The 17246-nt window shown below is 55.2% G+C and overlaps 2 protein-coding genes and 1 long non-coding RNA gene across 4 annotated transcripts; 1 reads left to right on the forward strand and 2 right to left on the reverse strand.

Annotated features, from left to right (window-relative positions):
* Positions 1-346: 346 nt before the first annotated feature.
* On the reverse strand, positions 347-2666 carry LOC113975923. Its single transcript, XR_003536964.1, has 2 exons — positions 2308-2666; positions 347-1829 (listed from the first exon to the last, which is right to left on the reverse strand). It is a non-coding gene; the product is annotated as an uncharacterized LOC113975923 (long non-coding RNA).
* Positions 2667-2695: 29 nt separating this feature from the next.
* Positions 2696-14521, forward strand: IMPDH2 (inosine monophosphate dehydrogenase 2). Of its 2 annotated transcripts, XM_027700526.1 has the most exons (15): positions 2696-3037; positions 3126-3174; positions 3263-3364; positions 3514-3588; positions 4014-4220; positions 6342-6429; positions 7040-7239; positions 8301-8391; positions 9066-9161; positions 10513-10584; positions 12810-12953; positions 13126-13270; positions 13356-13499; positions 13885-13968; positions 14265-14521. In XM_027700526.1, exons 1-15 carry the CDS (start codon positions 2814-2816, stop codon positions 14284-14286), a joined length of 1743 nt encoding a protein of 580 aa, XP_027556327.1. In that variant the 5' UTR covers positions 2696-2813; the 3' UTR covers positions 14287-14521. The 2 variants fall into 2 exon arrangements, with proteins under 2 accessions (XP_027556327.1, XP_027556328.1); XM_027700527.1 differs by lacking the exon at positions 10513-10584 and having other exon boundaries at positions 2698-3037.
* Positions 14522-15851: 1330 nt separating this feature from the next.
* Positions 15852-17219, reverse strand: NDUFAF3 (NADH:ubiquinone oxidoreductase complex assembly factor 3). Its single transcript, XM_027700670.1, has 5 exons — positions 17194-17219; positions 16882-17074; positions 16739-16805; positions 16501-16601; positions 15852-16337 (listed from the first exon to the last, which is right to left on the reverse strand). Exons 2-5 carry the CDS (start codon positions 17029-17031, stop codon positions 16200-16202), a joined length of 456 nt encoding a protein of 151 aa, XP_027556471.1. The 5' UTR covers positions 17032-17074; positions 17194-17219; the 3' UTR covers positions 15852-16199.
* Between the last annotated feature and the right edge of the window lie 27 nt (positions 17220-17246).

The following is a 17246-nucleotide window of genomic DNA, read 5'->3' on the forward strand; positions in this document are numbered from 1 at the left end:
TAACCTTGTGCATGGCAGCCACGTTTGCCTGCTTCTTCCTTCTCATTGGAGCTCATCAGAATGGGGAGGTAGATTGAACCCACTTACAGCAGCAATAAACCATGTCTAGAACTTGAGGGAACTGCAGGAGAGAAACGAGGTGGAGGGGATGTCTCGGAAAGGCAGGGTCCAGTTGCAGCCCAGAGCCTCGCTTGATAATGAGTGTGCAGCCTATATGCAAAATACGTCTTGTCTGTCCCTCCTGTGTTGACCCAGGTCTAAACAGCACATGTGATTGGCATCCTGCAAAGTGACCTTCAGAACTCTCCAGTAGCTTTGCCCCATGAGTAACTCACACTACAAATCATTTTAAAGAGATGCACTCAACTATTTTTTTAATTTAATTTTACTCTTATATTCTCTGCTCTTTGTAATCTGCTTGGAAATAAAATGTTTTTCCCTGCAGCCTTTGTTGTAGTCTGTTTGAGAACCATTAAACTTTGTCTGATGTTTCCATTGGAACAGAAGCCAACTTGCCTGTTTACTGCTGTGCCCGTGCTGTAGCTCAGATCAGTGTGTGCCGCCCAGGTAGGCTCAGCAAGCCTTTGTTAGCCTGTCTTTATTTTAAATAAGGGTAGAGAGACCTGTTAGCCTGATCTTGGTCTGGCACAATGCCTCCTGTTGTGCTGATCCTGTGAAGGTAATGCTGACTCGAGAGTGCGTGTCCTTGGCAGGCAGCGCTTTCCTTGGGAACGCTGTGGCTCTGATCCCTGCCTCTGGGATAACCATCTTGGTGCCTTGACGGGGAACGGCTTTCAGTGGTGTGGGCCTAGGTGCTTTTATTTTCTGCAAAGGACAGTGCTTTTCTTCCAGCTCCCTAGCTCAGGCAAACTGCAACCAGCGGGACACTGGTGTGTGGATAGGAGAAATGAGCTCTTAGCTGAAATTCAGCCCAGGAATTATGTACAGAGGTAACGGCAGGGTGGAATACAGTCCTTGATAGCAGAGTCTGGGAACAAGAATTAAACCCTGTAGAGTTCAGAATGTCACGTAACAACAAAGCACTCTTACTGTGTGGCTGTGGGAAGGAGATGGTGTTGATGTTGGCGATATTATCATCACCACCACTCTTGGCTGAAAGGTTTAAGGCCCATTGTGGATCCTTGTCACTGGCTCTTCGCTGTGCAAGGGCTGCATTTTCCTAGTTCTGGGGGGGGCCTTGAAAACCACATGTACCCTTTCTCATAGCAAAGGGAACATCCCCATGCTGAGGCTTGCACCTTCCTTTCCTACTACAGACAAACCCACCATCCCATGGGAAACAACTGTAACTTGAAGACCACAACCTTTGCAGATCACTGCTGCTGAGACCAAACAAGTCACTTGGGAGTCCTCCTCCTTTCCATAGATAGTTCACTTGTTTGGGGCTTTTCACCCTCTGTAAAAGTCACTGAAAGCCTGGCCTAACTGTCTTTCTCTAAACTCCATGTTGTCTTTTGTAGAACCTTACTCAGATGAAAATATGTTGATCCAAACTAGAGGCTTGAACACGACTGATGACCCTCCCAGCATAACAAGGCCCGTTTCCTTCCGCATATTTCAGGAGACCTGAGCAGATGTCTCTGTTCACGTTTCCTGTGTCCTACAGCTGGGTAACATGAGTAACACATTTCTTGAAGCTGATTTCTGATCTTTGGACAAGGATTTAACCTACTGCAGTAGGACAGTTGCAGGCACAGGGGCACCATTCTTTAGTCCCTGAACTGGTTAGTATTAGACAGGGGGTTGCCTTGGACAGCAGGTGAGAAGGGGTCTGGTTGTCTTCTGTCCCTGGTGCTCTGAGGCCAGATCTGGAATGTCACAAGAAGGAAACCAGCCATCAGAGAAGGAAGTTATTCTGTAACCTGCAGTACAGATACTTTTCCTGATGCTCCAACAGACCTGCAGGCATGGGAACATCTCATCCTGGAAAAGAAACAACTGCTATTTCCTTCAAGGGTCCTCTAAGGCAGATCTGTGTTTTTGCCTGTTCCACTCCAGGCACAGTCCTCCCTACTCCTGCTACTGCTCTTCTCCAAAATCCTGCCTCCAGTCACCACCTGCAGCACAGACAGGAAGGTGCTACACTAGAGTCCCCTGTGTGCAGCCATCCTCTTCACAGTGCTTGTTTGTACAGTCTGGCCTGGGGGCTTTGGCAAGAGGGGGATAATACCTAGCTGGGCTCACCTTGGACCCTCTCCTTTGTGCCTTTCATTCCCCTCTTGGTGCCAGACTTGCCTTGCTCCCACCTTTTGACTTTCATCCTTCTTGCAGCTCACTTTGACTTACAAAGTTGCTTTGGGTTCTGCTGGTGTGTTCCAGCTCTGCATCCACCACAGACCCAACAGGCCCATTCTCATCTTCCTGCAGAAGCTGCTGGAGTACCTGGTGCTGGGCTCAGCTCCCACCCCACCGTGTTTGTGTGCATCACCCATTGCTGGGCTTTCTTAGGCGGTGCTGTAGCCGGTGTCACACTGCACTGGCCACGCTGTGTCAGCCAAGCCAAGGAACGGCGCACAGGGCTGTGCTGGGCTGTCCCGGAGCTCTGTCCTCCTGCCTCCCCCGACACGCGGACGCGGCTTCAGTGCCCGAACACACGAACGGCCGCGCCGACCCGGCGGCACCGGGCTGGGCACGCGCGGGGCCGGTGCTGAGGAGACGCTCAGGAGGAACTGCCGGCGGCTGAGAGCGTCACCCGGGCCCGGTGTGTCGCCGGTGTGTCCCCGGTGCCGACAGCGCTGGGCGGGCTTCAGGGCCGTGTCGCGGTGCGGGGCCCTCCCGGCCGGCAGGGGGCGATGCGGTGCCGGCCGCTGCCGGGGGCCGCTCTGTCCGCTCCGCGGGGCGGGCGCAGCCGGGTTGGCCCCGGCGGCCGTCGGGGCGCGCGTGCGCTCGGTGTGGCGGGGCGGGCACGCGGCGGGGCCATGGCGGACTATCTGATCAGCGGCGGCACCGGATACGTGCCCGACGACGGGCTGACGGCGCAGCAGCTCTTCAGCTGCGGCGATGGGCTCACCTACAAGTGAGTGCGGCCGGCGCGGCTGTGGGGCCGGGGCCGGGGGCGCGGGGCCGAGGCGGTCGCTAACGCGTCTCCCCTCGTTACCCCGCAGCGATTTCCTCATCCTCCCGGGGTACATCGACTTCACGGCAGACCAGGTGGTGAGTGGCCGGGGCGGGGGAGCGGGCCGGGGGCCGGGCCGGGGGCTGGGCCGGTGCCGCCGCTCAGCCGCCGCCGCCTCCCCGCCAGGACCTGACCTCAGCGCTGACCAAGAGGATCACCCTGAAGACCCCGCTGGTCTCCTCTCCTATGGACACGGTCACCGAGGCCGGCATGGCCATCGCCATGGCGGTGAGTGCGGCCCCGTGGCGGGGCTGGAAACGCTGCCCGAGGCTCCCGCGTGTCCGTCCCGGGGCCAAGTACGGCCCGGGGGCTCCATCGCTCCCGGTGCGGCGCCGGGCGGGGATTGCAGTGTCTCACAGCCGCCTTTGTGTCCCCAGCTGACCGGGGGAATAGGGTTCATCCACCACAACTGCACCCCGGAGTTCCAGGCTAACGAAGTGCGGAAGGTGAAGGTGAGTGGCTGGGGCGGCAGCAGTGGTGCTTCGTGCAGGTGGGCAGCGTGGTCTGGCCCTGCTGAAATGTGCCAGATCTTGGTGTTTCAGAGCTGTAGTGCTGCCAGGGTTTGCCCGCACAACCCTCTTCTTGTGTGTCAAGTGCTGTCCCTGCACAGCCTAGGATTTGAGATCTTCCAGGCCTCCTGGGGTGGGAATATTCCCCATCACTTCAGGAAGGATGTTAACTTAGAAACTCTTGGGTTTTAACACTATTTGGGTGAGCCTTGGTGCTGGTTTGGGAGTCATCCTGTTGGTGAGCACATGGCCAGGCTGGGTGGTTGTAGAGCTGAGTGAGGGGCTGCGGTGACCTCCAGGCACGTGCCCTGCTCCTGGTCAGCCTGGCAGTGCTGCTCAGCCTGGCTGCTGGATTTGCTTCCTTTCAGAAATATGAGCAAGGATTCATCACAGACCCCGTGGTGCTGAGCCCCAACGACCGAGTGCGAGATGTGTTTGAAGCAAAAGCTCGTCACGGATTCTGTGGGATTCCCATCACGGACAACGGGAAGATGGGGGGCAAGCTGGTTGGGATCATCTCATCTAGAGATATTGACTTCCTGAAAGAGTCAGAGCATGACCTACCCCTCGGTGAGGTGAGAAGGCCTTGTGAGCACCCGATGGGTGTGAGTACTGCCTTAGGAAACCAGGTGGCTTGTGATAAGAAGGGTGAGTGTGTGGCTGTGAGGATGCTGTGCCAGTGGGAGGGAGCAGCTCTACCTTAGCTCTGCAGATCCATCTGTGACTGTATTTCCTGGAGAGTGTCTCCCTCATTTGCACTCCCTTAGCGACTCCTGCAGTGCAGACACAGTGGAGTGACCATGCAGTTTGTATGACTCCTAGGGGTTATCTTTCAGTGCTGTGGAAACCATCCTCCCTGTAGCTGGTGCTCTCCCTTGCTTCACTAATTAATTGCCAGTGTTCCGGGCTGCTGGCTGTGATCCTGTGTAGCAGTCTGGCACTGGCCAGGGCTGTAACAGCTGCACTGTGCCCAGCAAGCCCTCCAAGTGCTGAGCTTCATTTTCTGGACTGCCTTTCCCTGTGTGCCTCATCTGGGCTACTTGCTCTTTAAAATAAGTCTCTGAACTTGCAGACTGGCAGAGTGGCCTTCATAACGCTGCCCCGTCAGACTCCCCTCGTGCAGGAGAATGTTCCCTGTGATCTGTCACACAGGCTGTGTAACTGTAGATCCATAGCACTGTCAGGTTACACCACTGGTGCCTCTTGGCCACGTTTTACTTTTGACTCACAAGTATTTTTAGCTCTTGCTGACCAAACCCGGTATCACATGCTCATCCCTGTTTGGTTTGCAATCGCCTACAAATACCTGATACAGGAATCGTAAACCAGGAGTAGGTTATAAAAGTGCACATGGCCCTTTGAAGTGGTGCTGCCCATTTAGAGGAGCCAGATAAGAATCTCCCCTCTTTCTTATGTGGATCATTTGGCACTGCAAAGATGGAAGCCCTGTTGCTGTCAGTGTCTGGTGCTTGTCCCTGTAATGGGGCAAGGCCAGGGAAACGAATGGTTTCCTCAATCTCCTCTCCACTTGCAGTCCAGCAGTTGTCTTACTGAGCTGTTCATTGCCATCCGGTTAAACACACAGGTCTCCTGTAGCACAGGAAGCTCATGGATCCCACAGGGTTAGGGAGTATCACTATGTCTTTGATTGCTCAGGCTTTTCCTGAGATGTGGGTTCTGTCACAGACAGCATTTTGGGTGGATGCAGGCAGAGTCAACCTCTTCCCTGATGCAAAATGTCTGTTCTTACGGTATAAATAACTAAAATGTTCCTTTTTTTTTTTGTTGTGTGCAACTAATCTATCTTCCTGAAGGGTTAGACAGTGTTCCCTTTTAGCTTTGCCTGGCCTTCTTGAGTAACCTTTCGCGAGGGTATCCCACGTGAACCTGGTGATCACAGAATGCTGTGGTTGGCAAGGGACATCACGGTCTCTTGTCAAGTCTCCTGCTCAAGGCAGATTCAGCTGGAGCAGGTTATGTGGGGCTGTGTCCGTGTCTCCAAGGATGGAGATTTCACTGCCCCTCTAGGCTGCTCTTCCAGTGTTTGACCACTGTCGTGGTGAAAGCTTTTTTCTGTGTACTACATCAGGTGTTCCCCTCTTCCAGCTTCTGTCCAGCACAGCCCTTGGCATTCCACTGTGTTTTGATGCTTGTTTGTCAGAGTTAGCGTGGGTGGGGGTGTTTGGATTTGTCCTGGTTTTGAAGTGACTTTTGCCCCATTGACCTTGCCCGCAGTGGGGTTTTTTTGGCAGAGCCCTTCCAGAGCCTGTGTGCTGGGGATGCTGCCTGAAAACGAGACTGGCGGTAACGTTTCTGCCAGAACAACATGAGGCTCCAGAGGTGTCTCCAGCCCTTATTTCCCTGTGCTCCCTTAAAAAGGAGGGCTGTTTGGATGACATCCCAAACAACGATCATCTGAGAGTTGTCCCTTGTTTCTATGTGCTTTCCTTCGCTTGCTGAGGCCTTCTGTCATCTCCTGTTTTCAGTGCACTGATGGGCTTGGGTCCTGATGTCACCACTGGCATGGGGGACAGCACACTGGAGGCTGTTCCTGTGTTTCTGGAGGCGTGTTGCTGTGGTGTGTGGAGTGCTCCCGCACGGCTACTGTGGAGCATATCACATGGGCAGAGGGGTTTGGTATTTTCAGATCGGTGTGAAGGAGTTCTTGTGACTTTTTATCTTCTCCCACCCACTAGATTATGACAAAGCGGGAAGATCTTGTTGTGGCCCCAGCTGGTGTAATGTTGAAAGAAGCAAATGAAATTCTGCAAAGGAGTAAAAAAGGTACCTGTGACTGTCGGCACGAGGGAGAGTGGTGGGAGTGCCGGGCTGGGAGGGCAGTGGGTGGCTGTGGGCATGTGGTCCGTGTGTGGGTGGAACATGGGAAGGCTGCATTCCAGCACAAGGAGGGGACAGTGAGGAGAATGCCTGCAGCCCTCTGCCAGGGTGCAGAGTTCACATGCCTTCATCTCAAATGTGTTTGGAGTTGAGGGATTCTTGGCAGCCCAGGGGCTGAAGAGCACCTTGCTGTCCAGCCACGTCTTCCATTTTCTATCCTGACCCTCACATTTCAGCACTGAGTTCAGCTCTGTTAGGGTTTGGTGGTTTGACTTTTAACAGTGTGTGGTGGGTCTAATTATTAAAAAATAAGCACTTTTTCTATGGTCAATTTGAAAAATACGGAGTCCTTCTCCAGTCCTGAAAAGTCATGCTCTGTTTCCCAAGCCAGGGCTGCTGGCATCCATGGCCAAGCAAGGCTGGGTAACACACCTCTTTGAGTCTCCATCTTGTAGCAGTTGCTGCCTGCCCAGTGCCCCTGGTCTGCCGCACTGGCCCGGGCTAATGTCCGACTGCTGCAGAAACCTGCAATGATGTTCTTTCTGTTCGTTTCCAGGCAAGCTGCCAATTGTTAATGAAGATGACGAGCTGGTGGCTATAATTGCTCGTACTGATCTCAAAAAGAACAGAGACTATCCTCTGGCGTCTAAGGATTCCAAGAAGCAGCTGCTCTGCGGAGCTGCTATCGGGACCCATGAGGACGACAAGTACCGGCTGGACCTGCTGGTGCAGGCGGGCGTGGACGCGGTTGTGCTGGTGAGCACCCAGGGTGGGCTGAGGGCCTGGTTTGAATGAACCGCTCTGACAGTGCAGCAGCAGCACTCACTGTCTTTATTACATGCTCTTTTGTGTTACAATATGGCTGTTTGTTGACCTCTCAGTCTACTTCAGGTTGGAATCCTCTAATTAGAAGGATTCCTCTTGCCTGGGGCTTACATGACCTCAAGGGAGTATGTAGGGTGCATACTGAAGGCTGAGAAGAGAAACTCTGTCAGTTAATACAAAATCTTCTACAAATGCCTCTTGCACTCTACCACCAGCCTCTCTGATGTTCCTGACTAGTTTTGAATATTCGGCTTCTTACAGCTTCCCTTCAACCCTTTGCTGTTTGTTGCTGTGTTACTCTCTTAGCCACCTGCTGTTCAGGAGTGGTCAGCCCAGAGATGCTCTGCTGATCTCCCCTCCTGGCCCGTAAGCTTTCAGGCACAATCGTCGCTTTCAGGCACAATCGTCGCTGTCTGTATTTACACATGGTTTTCTCATCGATTGTGAGCTTGTGAGTCCACCGTGCTCTGAGGGCATGGCTGAGCGGGAAATGTTTAACAGACAGGATTTGGCTGGGTCACAGAGACTGGCAGGGCCTGAGCACTCAGTGGTTGACATCTGGTATTTCAGCTGCCCTGCTGCACAGCAGGGAGATGCTTCCCCCTGCCAGCCCTTCTGGGCTTCCCAAGGAACATTCTCCATTTCACCTGTAGTTTGAGATAGGGCTGACAGAGTCCTGGTGGTAGAGCCAGATGGTTCTTACCCAAAGCCAGATGTTCTGCTTGTTGCCATCTGTAGAAGCCACAGGATTTAAACATGAAGGATAATACTGAAGTCTTTACAATAAACTGCCTTGCACAGGGAAGGTACATTCCTGTCTTGGCAGCAGCTTCTCCTCTGCCTCTGTGCCCCATCTGGGGAGTCGTTTTGCCCACTGACACAGCTTAGCAGAGACCCCAGCAAGCAGAGTGAAGATCTGAGGCTCTTCTGGAGCTGTAATTTTTAACCTTTTGCAGAAATTCTGGTTGAAACTGGTTTTCTTTCTATTGCAGGATTCCTCTCAGGGGAACTCCATCTTCCAGATCAATATGATAAAATATATTAAGGAGAGATATCCCAACCTGCAAGTTATTGGAGGAAATGGTAGGCATGTGTTGAAGACTGTTCATGTCTTTAAATTATATTTGTTTCTTCGACAGAGGGAGCTGCAGGGATATGAATGGAACAGTCATCTTGGTAAATGTCTGTGAACTTAAAATGGTTTCCTCTGGCTTGTGGAACAGAGCAAGACCACTCTGCAGACACAGGGCAGTACCCTGCTGGTGCAGATATTTGGAAACCTTTGTTCTGCAGCACAGTGTGCTACAGTCCTCTGTAGCATGCTACACATTAGCTTTACACACCAGTTTAAAATTTTGCATAATAATGGGTATTACTTGATGTGGAAATCTAATGGCAATTTCCCCTGCCCCTTGACAGCAGAGCCCAGCGGTCCTTGTCTTTCACTGGTGCTGCTGTTACCCTGTACTATGCCCTCTCTAGCTGGTATGGCCCAAAAAGTGTTTGGTGCCATGCCATGACCTCTGCTGCCTCAGCCTTTGGGTGGAAGCGTGTTGCAGAGTAGCCTGAAGGTCCAGTGTCACTTCACCCACTGGGGACAGCTGGGACAGAAACTCACCACTGGTCCCAGATAGGCCTGGCTGCAGCACAGGCTGTTGCCCTGGGCAGGGGATGTTGGCAGCCAGCTGGGGAGCTTGGGGCCAGTGTTGTGTGCCAGTGTGCTTGTCTGTCTTCAAACCAGTTTCTGCTCCCCACAGTTGTGACTGCTGCTCAGGCCAAGAACCTCATTGACGCAGGGGTCGATGCCCTGAGGGTCGGGATGGGCAGTGGCTCCATCTGCATCACACAGGAAGGTGAGAGAGATCAGCCATCTCCTAAATAGGCTGAAGACACCTGTTAATTAGAAATTCCCTGCTGGGATGGAGTATTCTACTATTGTGAGGGCAGTGTCCAACAGCAAGCCATCTTTCACCCCCTTTGTCCAGGACGTTCTCATCACCTGGGTCCAACCTTTGGGGTGGCAGCAGCAGCAAAGGCATTTCCCAGTACTGACCGAGACTGAGTAGAGCCGGTGTGGCACATGTGGCTTTGCTCAGGGGGAGCTGCTGGCTTGGTGTGGGATGGGGCTGGTGGGCAGCTCTGCAGGGAGAAGGGCTTACTGGATCCCCAGTGCTGATGGGTGAAGCGCACCGGGCTGTCTGTGCTCTCTTTCCCTCTGGCAGCGGTGTGCGTGATGCTTGACTATCGATCTTCTGGGCTCGATGCCTTTGCAATTTCCAAATGGGATTTATGGCCTTTGTCTCTGCAGTTAGACAGCTTGTGTGGGGCAGGGGCTGTGTCACCCTTAGCTAAAAGGCAAGAGCGGCATCTCAGGGCATGGAGAAAGGCTGCCTTGAAGACAGGCTCAGTCCTCATGTGTTAAACCCTTCAGGTGGGGTGCAGAGAGGTGGTGCAGCAAGGTGCTGCAGCCCAAGAACACAGCCCCTCTCTGCTTTTCTCCTTGGTTTTTGTCACAGGAGGCAGCAAGTGGGCAGCCGATGGCTGAAGGAGGCTGCATTAGCTCTGCCCATTCCAGTGTGGAGCCTGCAAGCAGCCCTGGAGCTGTGCTGTGTTCCTGCTTTGCCTGCTGCCAGGGTTCCCAGTCAGAGCAGTCTTTCTTGGGTCACCTTTCTAGGGAGATGGTGTTATCCTTGGGCTGACACACTTCCATAACCAGAGCAGAGCCAGGACACTCATGTCCTGCCCTGGCTCTGAGGCAAAGGCCCCAGTGAGGCACATCCCAGTCTGCAGCGAGGGAAATGTCTCTGGAGGTGCCTCCCAGCTGCCGCGGGGGGTGGGATTGGGTGCTGGTTTAGGGGAAGGAGCAGAGCAGGGGTAGAATGTGGCGCTTCGCAGGAGATGTGGTTGCAAAACTCTTGACTGCAGCTCCCCAGGTTTTTGCCCCTCTTAAGGGCAAGAGCTTTGGCTTTTTGGGGTAGGGGGTCACCTCTCTGGGTGGCTGCTGGGGTAGGGCGAGCATGCGCTGTGCACAGCCGGGCCTGGATGGCTTGGATCTGGCCTCTGGCTTGGCTCGGGCTAGGAAGGGTCTGCAAAGTCAGCTCTGTCCCACACCGTATGCTCTGCCCAGTAACGGGTCACTGCTGGGGTCCTTTGTTCTGCTGCTGTTCTTCTGTCTCTAAAATGTGTGTGTTTGTTTTTGTTTAGCTGCTCCAAAGATCCCTCCAGACCTAAAGTCCCACAGCCCCAAATGCCCTTCTACTGTCACGGGCACCTATAGTAAGTCACTTGCCCTGTTCCCAACCCTAATTATGTGTCTTGAAGCAGGACCCTGATTTGGCTGCACATGGCCCTACTGCTTGTTTGAGAATAATTTAGCTGTAGATGCACTTGGGGTTTTGTGGCTTTGGATACTGGTTTTGAATCTGAAATGAAAGCTGAGAAGCCTTTCTGATTTCCTAAAGCAGAGTCTGAACTGTCCAAGCTAAGGGAACTCAGGCCTGTCCACTCTCCACTCAAATCCAGTTAGGAGCCTGACTGGGCTCTCTGCCTGACCCTTCTAGATCCCTAGCCAGGCATACTCCTGCTGATCCAGTGCTGGGAGGTGATCCCCGAGCAGTCCTCAATCATGCTTAAAATGTAGCCCTAGTTGTGGGGAAGTTGTGCTCTGGCCCAGCTTCCCTTGGAGCTGGCTCCCCTGGGTCACAGAGGGATGTCACTGTGCCTGGCCACCTTGGCAGCTGCGAACCAGAAACGCAGCTTTCCCCACCAGTTCCTGTGGAGAGAAGGGGCTTTTGCCTGCCCAGCACAGGGTGAAGCATTCTCTGCTCCATTTTCCTCTGGTGCTATTGGATCGAGCAGCCCCCAACAAGCCAAGCCTTAGGCTTTGTCCTTTCTCCCAGTTCTGACACACCGAAAGGGAAAGGTTTCTGTTGCAGATCCTGGAAGGTTTTCTCTAGCAGATGATCTTGTAGGGCCATCCTCTGCCAATACACTAAAAGAGACAAACCCTCACCCTGACCGTGTGTTATGTGTGTGCTCCCAACTCCACTTGGGAAGCCTGCGCTCCAAGGCTGTGGCCCTGGGCACTGGGACAGTCGGAATGGTGCCATGCTCCCAGGGGTCCTGAGCCAAGCTGTGCCTTAAAGGGCTGGTCTCCATGGTTGTTCTTGCAAGGTTTCTGCAGGCCCTGCACTGTCAACGGCACAGTCTCATAGACCCTGGACTCAAAACCTTTCAAAATCAGGCGTTTCTTTCCCCAGCTCTACCCTGGCAGCATTTTGCAGCCACAGTGTGGCCTTCAGCAGTGCAGCACTGAGAGAGACCATCTCTTTAAGGGCATTGATGATAAAGCTGGCAGCCTCTCCCTGGCTGGCTGAGCCTGAGCAGAACACAGGGGTCTGTTTGATTAAATTCCGTTCTTTCAGGATCTCAGCCTGGAGTCTGGCTTCCCTCCCTCAGCTGCTGCTGAGTGCTGGGAGTGGAGCAACTGCAGCCCCCCGGCCTGGGCAGGCCCCTGCCAGGGATGTGTTGCCAGTGCTGCTGCCAGGCAGGCTGAACCACACCTGGAGTTCACGCTCCAAAGTACTAATCCTGCATGGCCTTAATCTTACCCCATGTATGGGACTAATCGTGACTGGAGAAAAGGCTTCCAGTTTGCTGTGGGGAAGGGAAGTCTCCCTGAGAGAAGCTTATCTCAGCGTTCTTGCATGCCTGTGGCTGACAAATGTGTTACAAGACATGTCCTGTGCTGGTTTTCCTCACATAACAGGAAGCCTGTAACTGCTACCGACTGGGAAGAACGAGTAAATCCAAAGCTAATAACTCCTTCCTCATGGGGCAGCTAAACTTGACGAACTCCTTGCTACATTGCAGGGCAGGAACATAAATTATTATCAAATCATTCTGCTCGTTTCCTTTTCCACTGCTGCATGTGTGTTTGTGTGTGTATGCAGTGTATATGTGTATATATATATACATATATATTTATGTATATATATAAATATATATATACATGTACAGACATACGAGCTCTCTCCCAGCCAGCTGTCTTTCCATGCAAGAGGCACATCATACAGCTGCTGGGTACATGGAGACTGGCACCACTGGGTCTGGCACCACTAGGAGGGAGCAAGCAGTGGAACATGGTTACATGCAAGGGATGCTCTGGAGAGGGGCTTTTGGAGTTTGCTCTGCTTCCTTCCCAAGCTCCCCACATGTCTGCCGTGCACCAGGATGACCCACGAGTCTCGGCTGATCCCAGGCATCTGGTCAAAGACCCCAGTCCCAAGGTCACCCACAGCTTTTTGGAATAGAGGGCTGTGAGGATGTCCCAGCAGGCACCTCCTGGGCATCTGCTTCTCTCGCAACTCAACTAGGAAAGGAACATCCAGGGATTTGTGCGTTGAGTGCTGGAGCATGTGTGTGCTGGAAGCCTGGAAGGGCCTGCTGGGGAGGGGACGTGGCTGTGCGTGGAGCTGACCCTCTGCCCGCTCTCTCTGCAGTGCTGGCGTGCGGCCGCCCCCAGGCCACCGCGGTGTACAAGGTGTCCGAGTACGCCCGCAGGTTCGGCGTCCCTGTCATCGCCGATGGAGGCATCCAGACGGTCGGGCACATCGCCAAGGCCCTGGCACTTGGGGCATCCACAGGTGAGCACGCACTGCAGGGAGTCTCCTGGGAAGTGTTTCCACATGGGCGCAAGGGTGTTTACCTGCAGGTGTCTGGGGGCACAGGGGGTGCAGCCAGTGCTGTGCCCAGAGGGCCTGAGGGTTTTGTGGCCACTCCTGCTGACGTGCTGTCCCTGGTGATCTCTTGTGCCAGTGATGATGGGATCTCTCCTGGCTGCCACCACGGAGGCCCCAGGCGAGTATTTCTTCTCGGATGGAATCAGGCTGAAGAAATACCGTGGCATGGGCTCGCTAGATGCCATGGACAAGAACTTGGGCAGCCAGAACCGATATTTCAGGTCAGAGATGGTGCTTTGGGGCAACAGGTCAAGCTTTTGGGGCTTCTCTGCTTCACAAACATCCTTGATTTGTGCTCCCATGCAGTGAGACAGACAAAATCAAAGTGGCTCAGGGGGTCTCTGGCGCGGTGCAAGACAAGGGCTCTATCCACAAATTCATTCCATACCTGATAGCTGGGATCCAGCATTCCTGCCAGGATATTGGTGCCAAGAGCCTGACCCAAGTCCGGTGAGTGTTTCCCTGTGCCTGTGCTCTCATTAGGTCACAGTGCTGCCGTCTGGAGTCCCCAGGCAGCTCTGCCCACACTGTGCTGTGTTCTGGGTGGTTTGACCTCGCTGTAGCCCTCTTCCCTCATCTCCAGTGGGCACTGTGTCATGGACTTGCCAGCCCCAGGGGTGCAGGAGTGTGATCTCTTGTGGCGTATTCAACTGGCCAGGCTTGAAATGGTGGGGTTATCTTACCCTACCTGGCTCTTGAGAGCACAGCAAAGACCATTTTGGCTGCAGCTGGAGAAACCAGTGACCCCTGTCCCAGCTTCTCCAGCTGAGCATGTGCCAGAGCACTGTCTTCCCTGGACTCTGCCTGGCCTGTGACGGGTGTCCTTCCCCCTCAGAGCCATGATGTACTCGGGAGAGCTGAAGTTTGAGAAGAGGACGACGTCTGCCCAGGTGGAAGGAGGGGTGCATGGCCTTCACTCGTAAGTGCTTTTGGCAGGACCCGTGTACCACTGGAGTTTTTGGGGGGTTTAGGCACAGCCGTCCTGTGCCTCAGCTGATGTGCCTTTGGCTTGGTGTGCCGCTGGCTTCCCTGTGCAGCCCAGCTGATCCACAGCCTGTTGTCTGGCCTGGGCCAGCACTCCTCTCACAGTGTCAGGGTGCAGGGGCTGTTCCCCACTGTGGGCTGGCAGGAGCTGTTTCTTACTGTGCCTTTGGTCCGTGCCCTGGGTTAGGTGGGTCAGTAAAAGCACTCTTTGACGTGCTGCTCCCCTCACAGGTACGAGAAGCGCCTCTTCTGAAGGAGATCCGTCTGTGTCTGTCCTTGTGCCACTCAGCCCTGCGCCGCCCCATGCGGGAGCTGCTCTTGCTGCAGAAGTGCCATTACTCTGAGCTGCCTGGAGCTCCCGCTGTCCCTTGGCTGCTTTTTGACCACCTGTGGGGCCCACCCACCACCCAGGAGCTGTGATCCTGGGCTGGAGCCTTGCACACATTTGCCATGGTTTACAATAAAAGAAGAAAAGATAGTTGGTGTCAGCCCAGAGCCCCTCTTCCTTCATTATGTCCTTTGGTCTCCTTCCTAGGTTCTCTGCTTCCAGCAGACTCAGGAGCAGCTGATGACCCCAGAAGGGACACTGTGTGCATGTGAATGGGAACAGGGAGGGGAGAGCCCTGAGACAGGGCTAAGTGGATAACACTGTGTGGGTCTTTAAAAATCCTTCCTGAGGGCAGAAAGCAAGTGGCTGCTGGGCAAGAAAGCAAATGATTTTACAGAGCTGTTAGCTCCTCCTGGGAGCTGCCAAACCCAGCTGTGGCAGCAGCCAGGGTGCTACAGGACCCCATTCCCAGTCCAGCTGCTGCAATGATAAGCACTTGGGTGCTTGTGTATGTGTGCACACCCACTCACACAGCCCTGCCTCTGCACTGCAGCTGCCTACACACACCAGGCCCTTAGACCTTTGTTTTCCCAGGCCTGGTCCTTGCCAAGGCACCCTTTGTTTCTTCCCCTAAACCTCCCAAAGTTCCCCCCTCACAGCTGCACCCTCTGGGCTGGTCAGTGCAGGTGGTGCAATCACCTGCCCAGGTTCCATGAACTGTTTTTGCCAGAAGATGGGCAATGTACTTGGAAGGGCACAGGCTTATAAAGCAGCTGCATTTCTGCAGGCCTGAGCAGTCCAAACGTCCCTGGTTTGGCAGGTTACTTGTGCTTGCAGCACCAGGTGACAGATGTATTTTAACACCTGTACCAGTTGTATGTGTCCCACTCATGTACACATCTCTCCTGCCACTCCCAGTGGTTTGGGGATGTCAAACTGGATTTACACACGCCAAAAACAGAGCCTTAAACTACAACCTCATGGTGTCAGTGTCAGAAACTCATTAATGCACTCTTTAAACAAAGCTACCCTGTGCCTGATGAAGGGCTGGGCCTGCAGTCTCATCCCCCCACCTTGGCCCCGTGGAGATGGCAGGTTTGGGGCACAAGGCTGCCATTGGGTACATGTACCCCCTTCTCCAGGAGTGACATCCCTGACCTGAACCAGTGCGAGGTAGGGGGACAGAACAGTGACCCTCTTCATGTCCCCTGCTTGAGTTGAGCATCCTAGGAGAGGGGATGCAGCACCCCTGGACTGACAGCAGCCTGAGGCTGCACAAGAGACATGGGCACTGTGGGGTGGTACAAAGCCCCATGGGAGAGCCCAGGCACCAGCTGGGACACAGCAGCTGCTGGTGGTGGCTGTGCTCAGGGAGCTGCTGGCACGTGGCACCACGGGCACCACACACTACCCCAGTGCCTGGGGTGAGCACATGCCCCATTAGCATGTTACAGCCTTGCTGTGCTGTGCATTAACCACCACACAATTCCTTGTATTTCCCATTTACATGTATTTATCTTGTGGAGCTCCAGATGTGCCCAGGGGGTGCGCAGCTCACACCAACAGCCTCCACCCTGCCTCGCGGCGGGGCTTCTTGCTGCCAAGGCACGGGACACGACCTTGGCAAGGCTGTGGGAGTGGTGCTGTCAGAAAAGCCGTGTGCTGTGCCCTGCAGCCCCAGCCCAGACTGGGCAGGGAGGCCGAGAAGCCGGGACTGCAGGCCAGAACCAAGCCCACTCATCTCACAGCCCTCCTGTGTGCAGAGCCACCACCCCTCCAGCAGCTCCACAGTCCAGTCTGAAGCACAACTCCCTTGGGAGCGGTGACCCTTGGGGGCTTCAGGCAGGCAGGGGCAGCCCCACAGATCCCATGGCCGTGGCAGGCAGCCCCTGGTAGGTGCCCCGCGGAGGGATGAGCCCAGCAGCCACCACACGCTTTTCACTCATTAGGAAGTTGAAGGTTGCACATGCATTTGCCTGTGAATAGAAAAGGGAGTGAAGCTCCAGCGCTCAGGAAGGAGATGCAGCTCTTCCCCACAGGGCACACGACCCCCTCTCTCCTGCCCGCCCCCAGGAGAGTCTCCCAGTGACCACTGCCCTCCCCTTCAGTGGGGTGCTGCCTGTGCTCACCCCTCCTTACCGTGTCCTGTACCTCCACAGCGATCCCGCACTCCCGCATCTGCTTCAGCATGCCAGAGTGGAGCCGCTCCACCCTGTCCCCCGTGCCCAGCACCAGGATCTCTGCAACCAGGACACGACAAGGGTGGGCAGGGCGGCACTGGGGCTGCCTCGGCCCAGAGCTGCCCTCCCTGCAGGGACCACCAGCCCTGACAGAAGACCGGAGAGGGGGCAGCCCGCCCCCCTCCTGCCCCACGTACCGATGTGGGGCTCCAGCAGCCGGAACAGCGACAGGCTCTCGTGCGAGATGTCCCGGTGGGAGCCAACCTGCGAGGACACGACCGTTGCTGAGCGGGGTCGCCCCGGTGCGGTGCGGGCACCGGCCCCGCCGCCGGGCACTCACGTTCCACTGGAGGATGCTGCGGGGCAGGACGGCGCAGGGCCCCACCACCACGTCCCCGCTGATGGTGAAGCCGCGGTTGCTGTAGCCCTCGATGAACATGATGTTGGGGGACTCCGGCTCCAGCACCGTCACCCGCGTCCGCTGGTACATCTCGTCGTCCGCCGGCGTGAGCCGGTGACCGCGGCACGGCGCCCTGCGGGGACAGGGAGCAGCTGGGACACGCGGGGCCTACGGATACCCCAAGGGCACCCCACGGGACTCCACCGGCACCGCCGCCGGGCGCGGGGCAGCCGCGGTGCCCGGTGCCGGTACCTGCCCGGCACCCGCCGCGCCACCGGCCCGAGCAGCCGCAGCACCGCCGCCGC

Source organism: Neopelma chrysocephalum, unplaced genomic scaffold (genome assembly GCF_003984885.1).
Source record: "Neopelma chrysocephalum unplaced genomic scaffold, ASM398488v2 Primary Assembly neopelma1_147, whole genome shotgun sequence".
Taxonomy (NCBI): Eukaryota; Metazoa; Chordata; class Aves; order Passeriformes; family Pipridae; genus Neopelma; species Neopelma chrysocephalum.

What these genes read in the sequence shown, in the direction of transcription:
- IMPDH2 (XM_027700526.1), top strand. Translation starts at nt 2,814, where the DNA reads ATGCGGTGCCGGCCGCTGCCGGGGGCCGCTCTGTCCGCTCCGCGGGGC. An exon ending in CATCTGCATCACACAGGAAG is followed by an intron (nt 9,162 to 10,512) that starts GTGAGAGAGATC and finishes GTTTTTGTTTAG; the next exon opens with CTGCTCCAAAGATCCCTCCA. An exon ending in AGCCAGAACCGATATTTCAG is followed by an intron (nt 13,271 to 13,355) that starts GTCAGAGATGGT and finishes GCTCCCATGCAG; the next exon opens with TGAGACAGACAAAATCAAAG.
- NDUFAF3 (XM_027700670.1), bottom strand. Translation starts at nt 17,031, where the DNA reads ATGTACCAGCGGACGCGGGTGACGGTGCTGGAGCCGGAGTCCCCCAAC. An exon ending in GCAGCATCCTCCAGTGGAAC is followed by an intron (nt 16,806 to 16,881) that starts GTGAGTGCCCGG and finishes GTGTCCTCGCAG; the next exon opens with GTTGGCTCCCACCGGGACAT. An exon ending in GCTGCTGGAGCCCCACATCG is followed by an intron (nt 16,602 to 16,738) that starts GTACGTGGGGCA and finishes TCCTGGTTGCAG; the next exon opens with AGATCCTGGTGCTGGGCACG.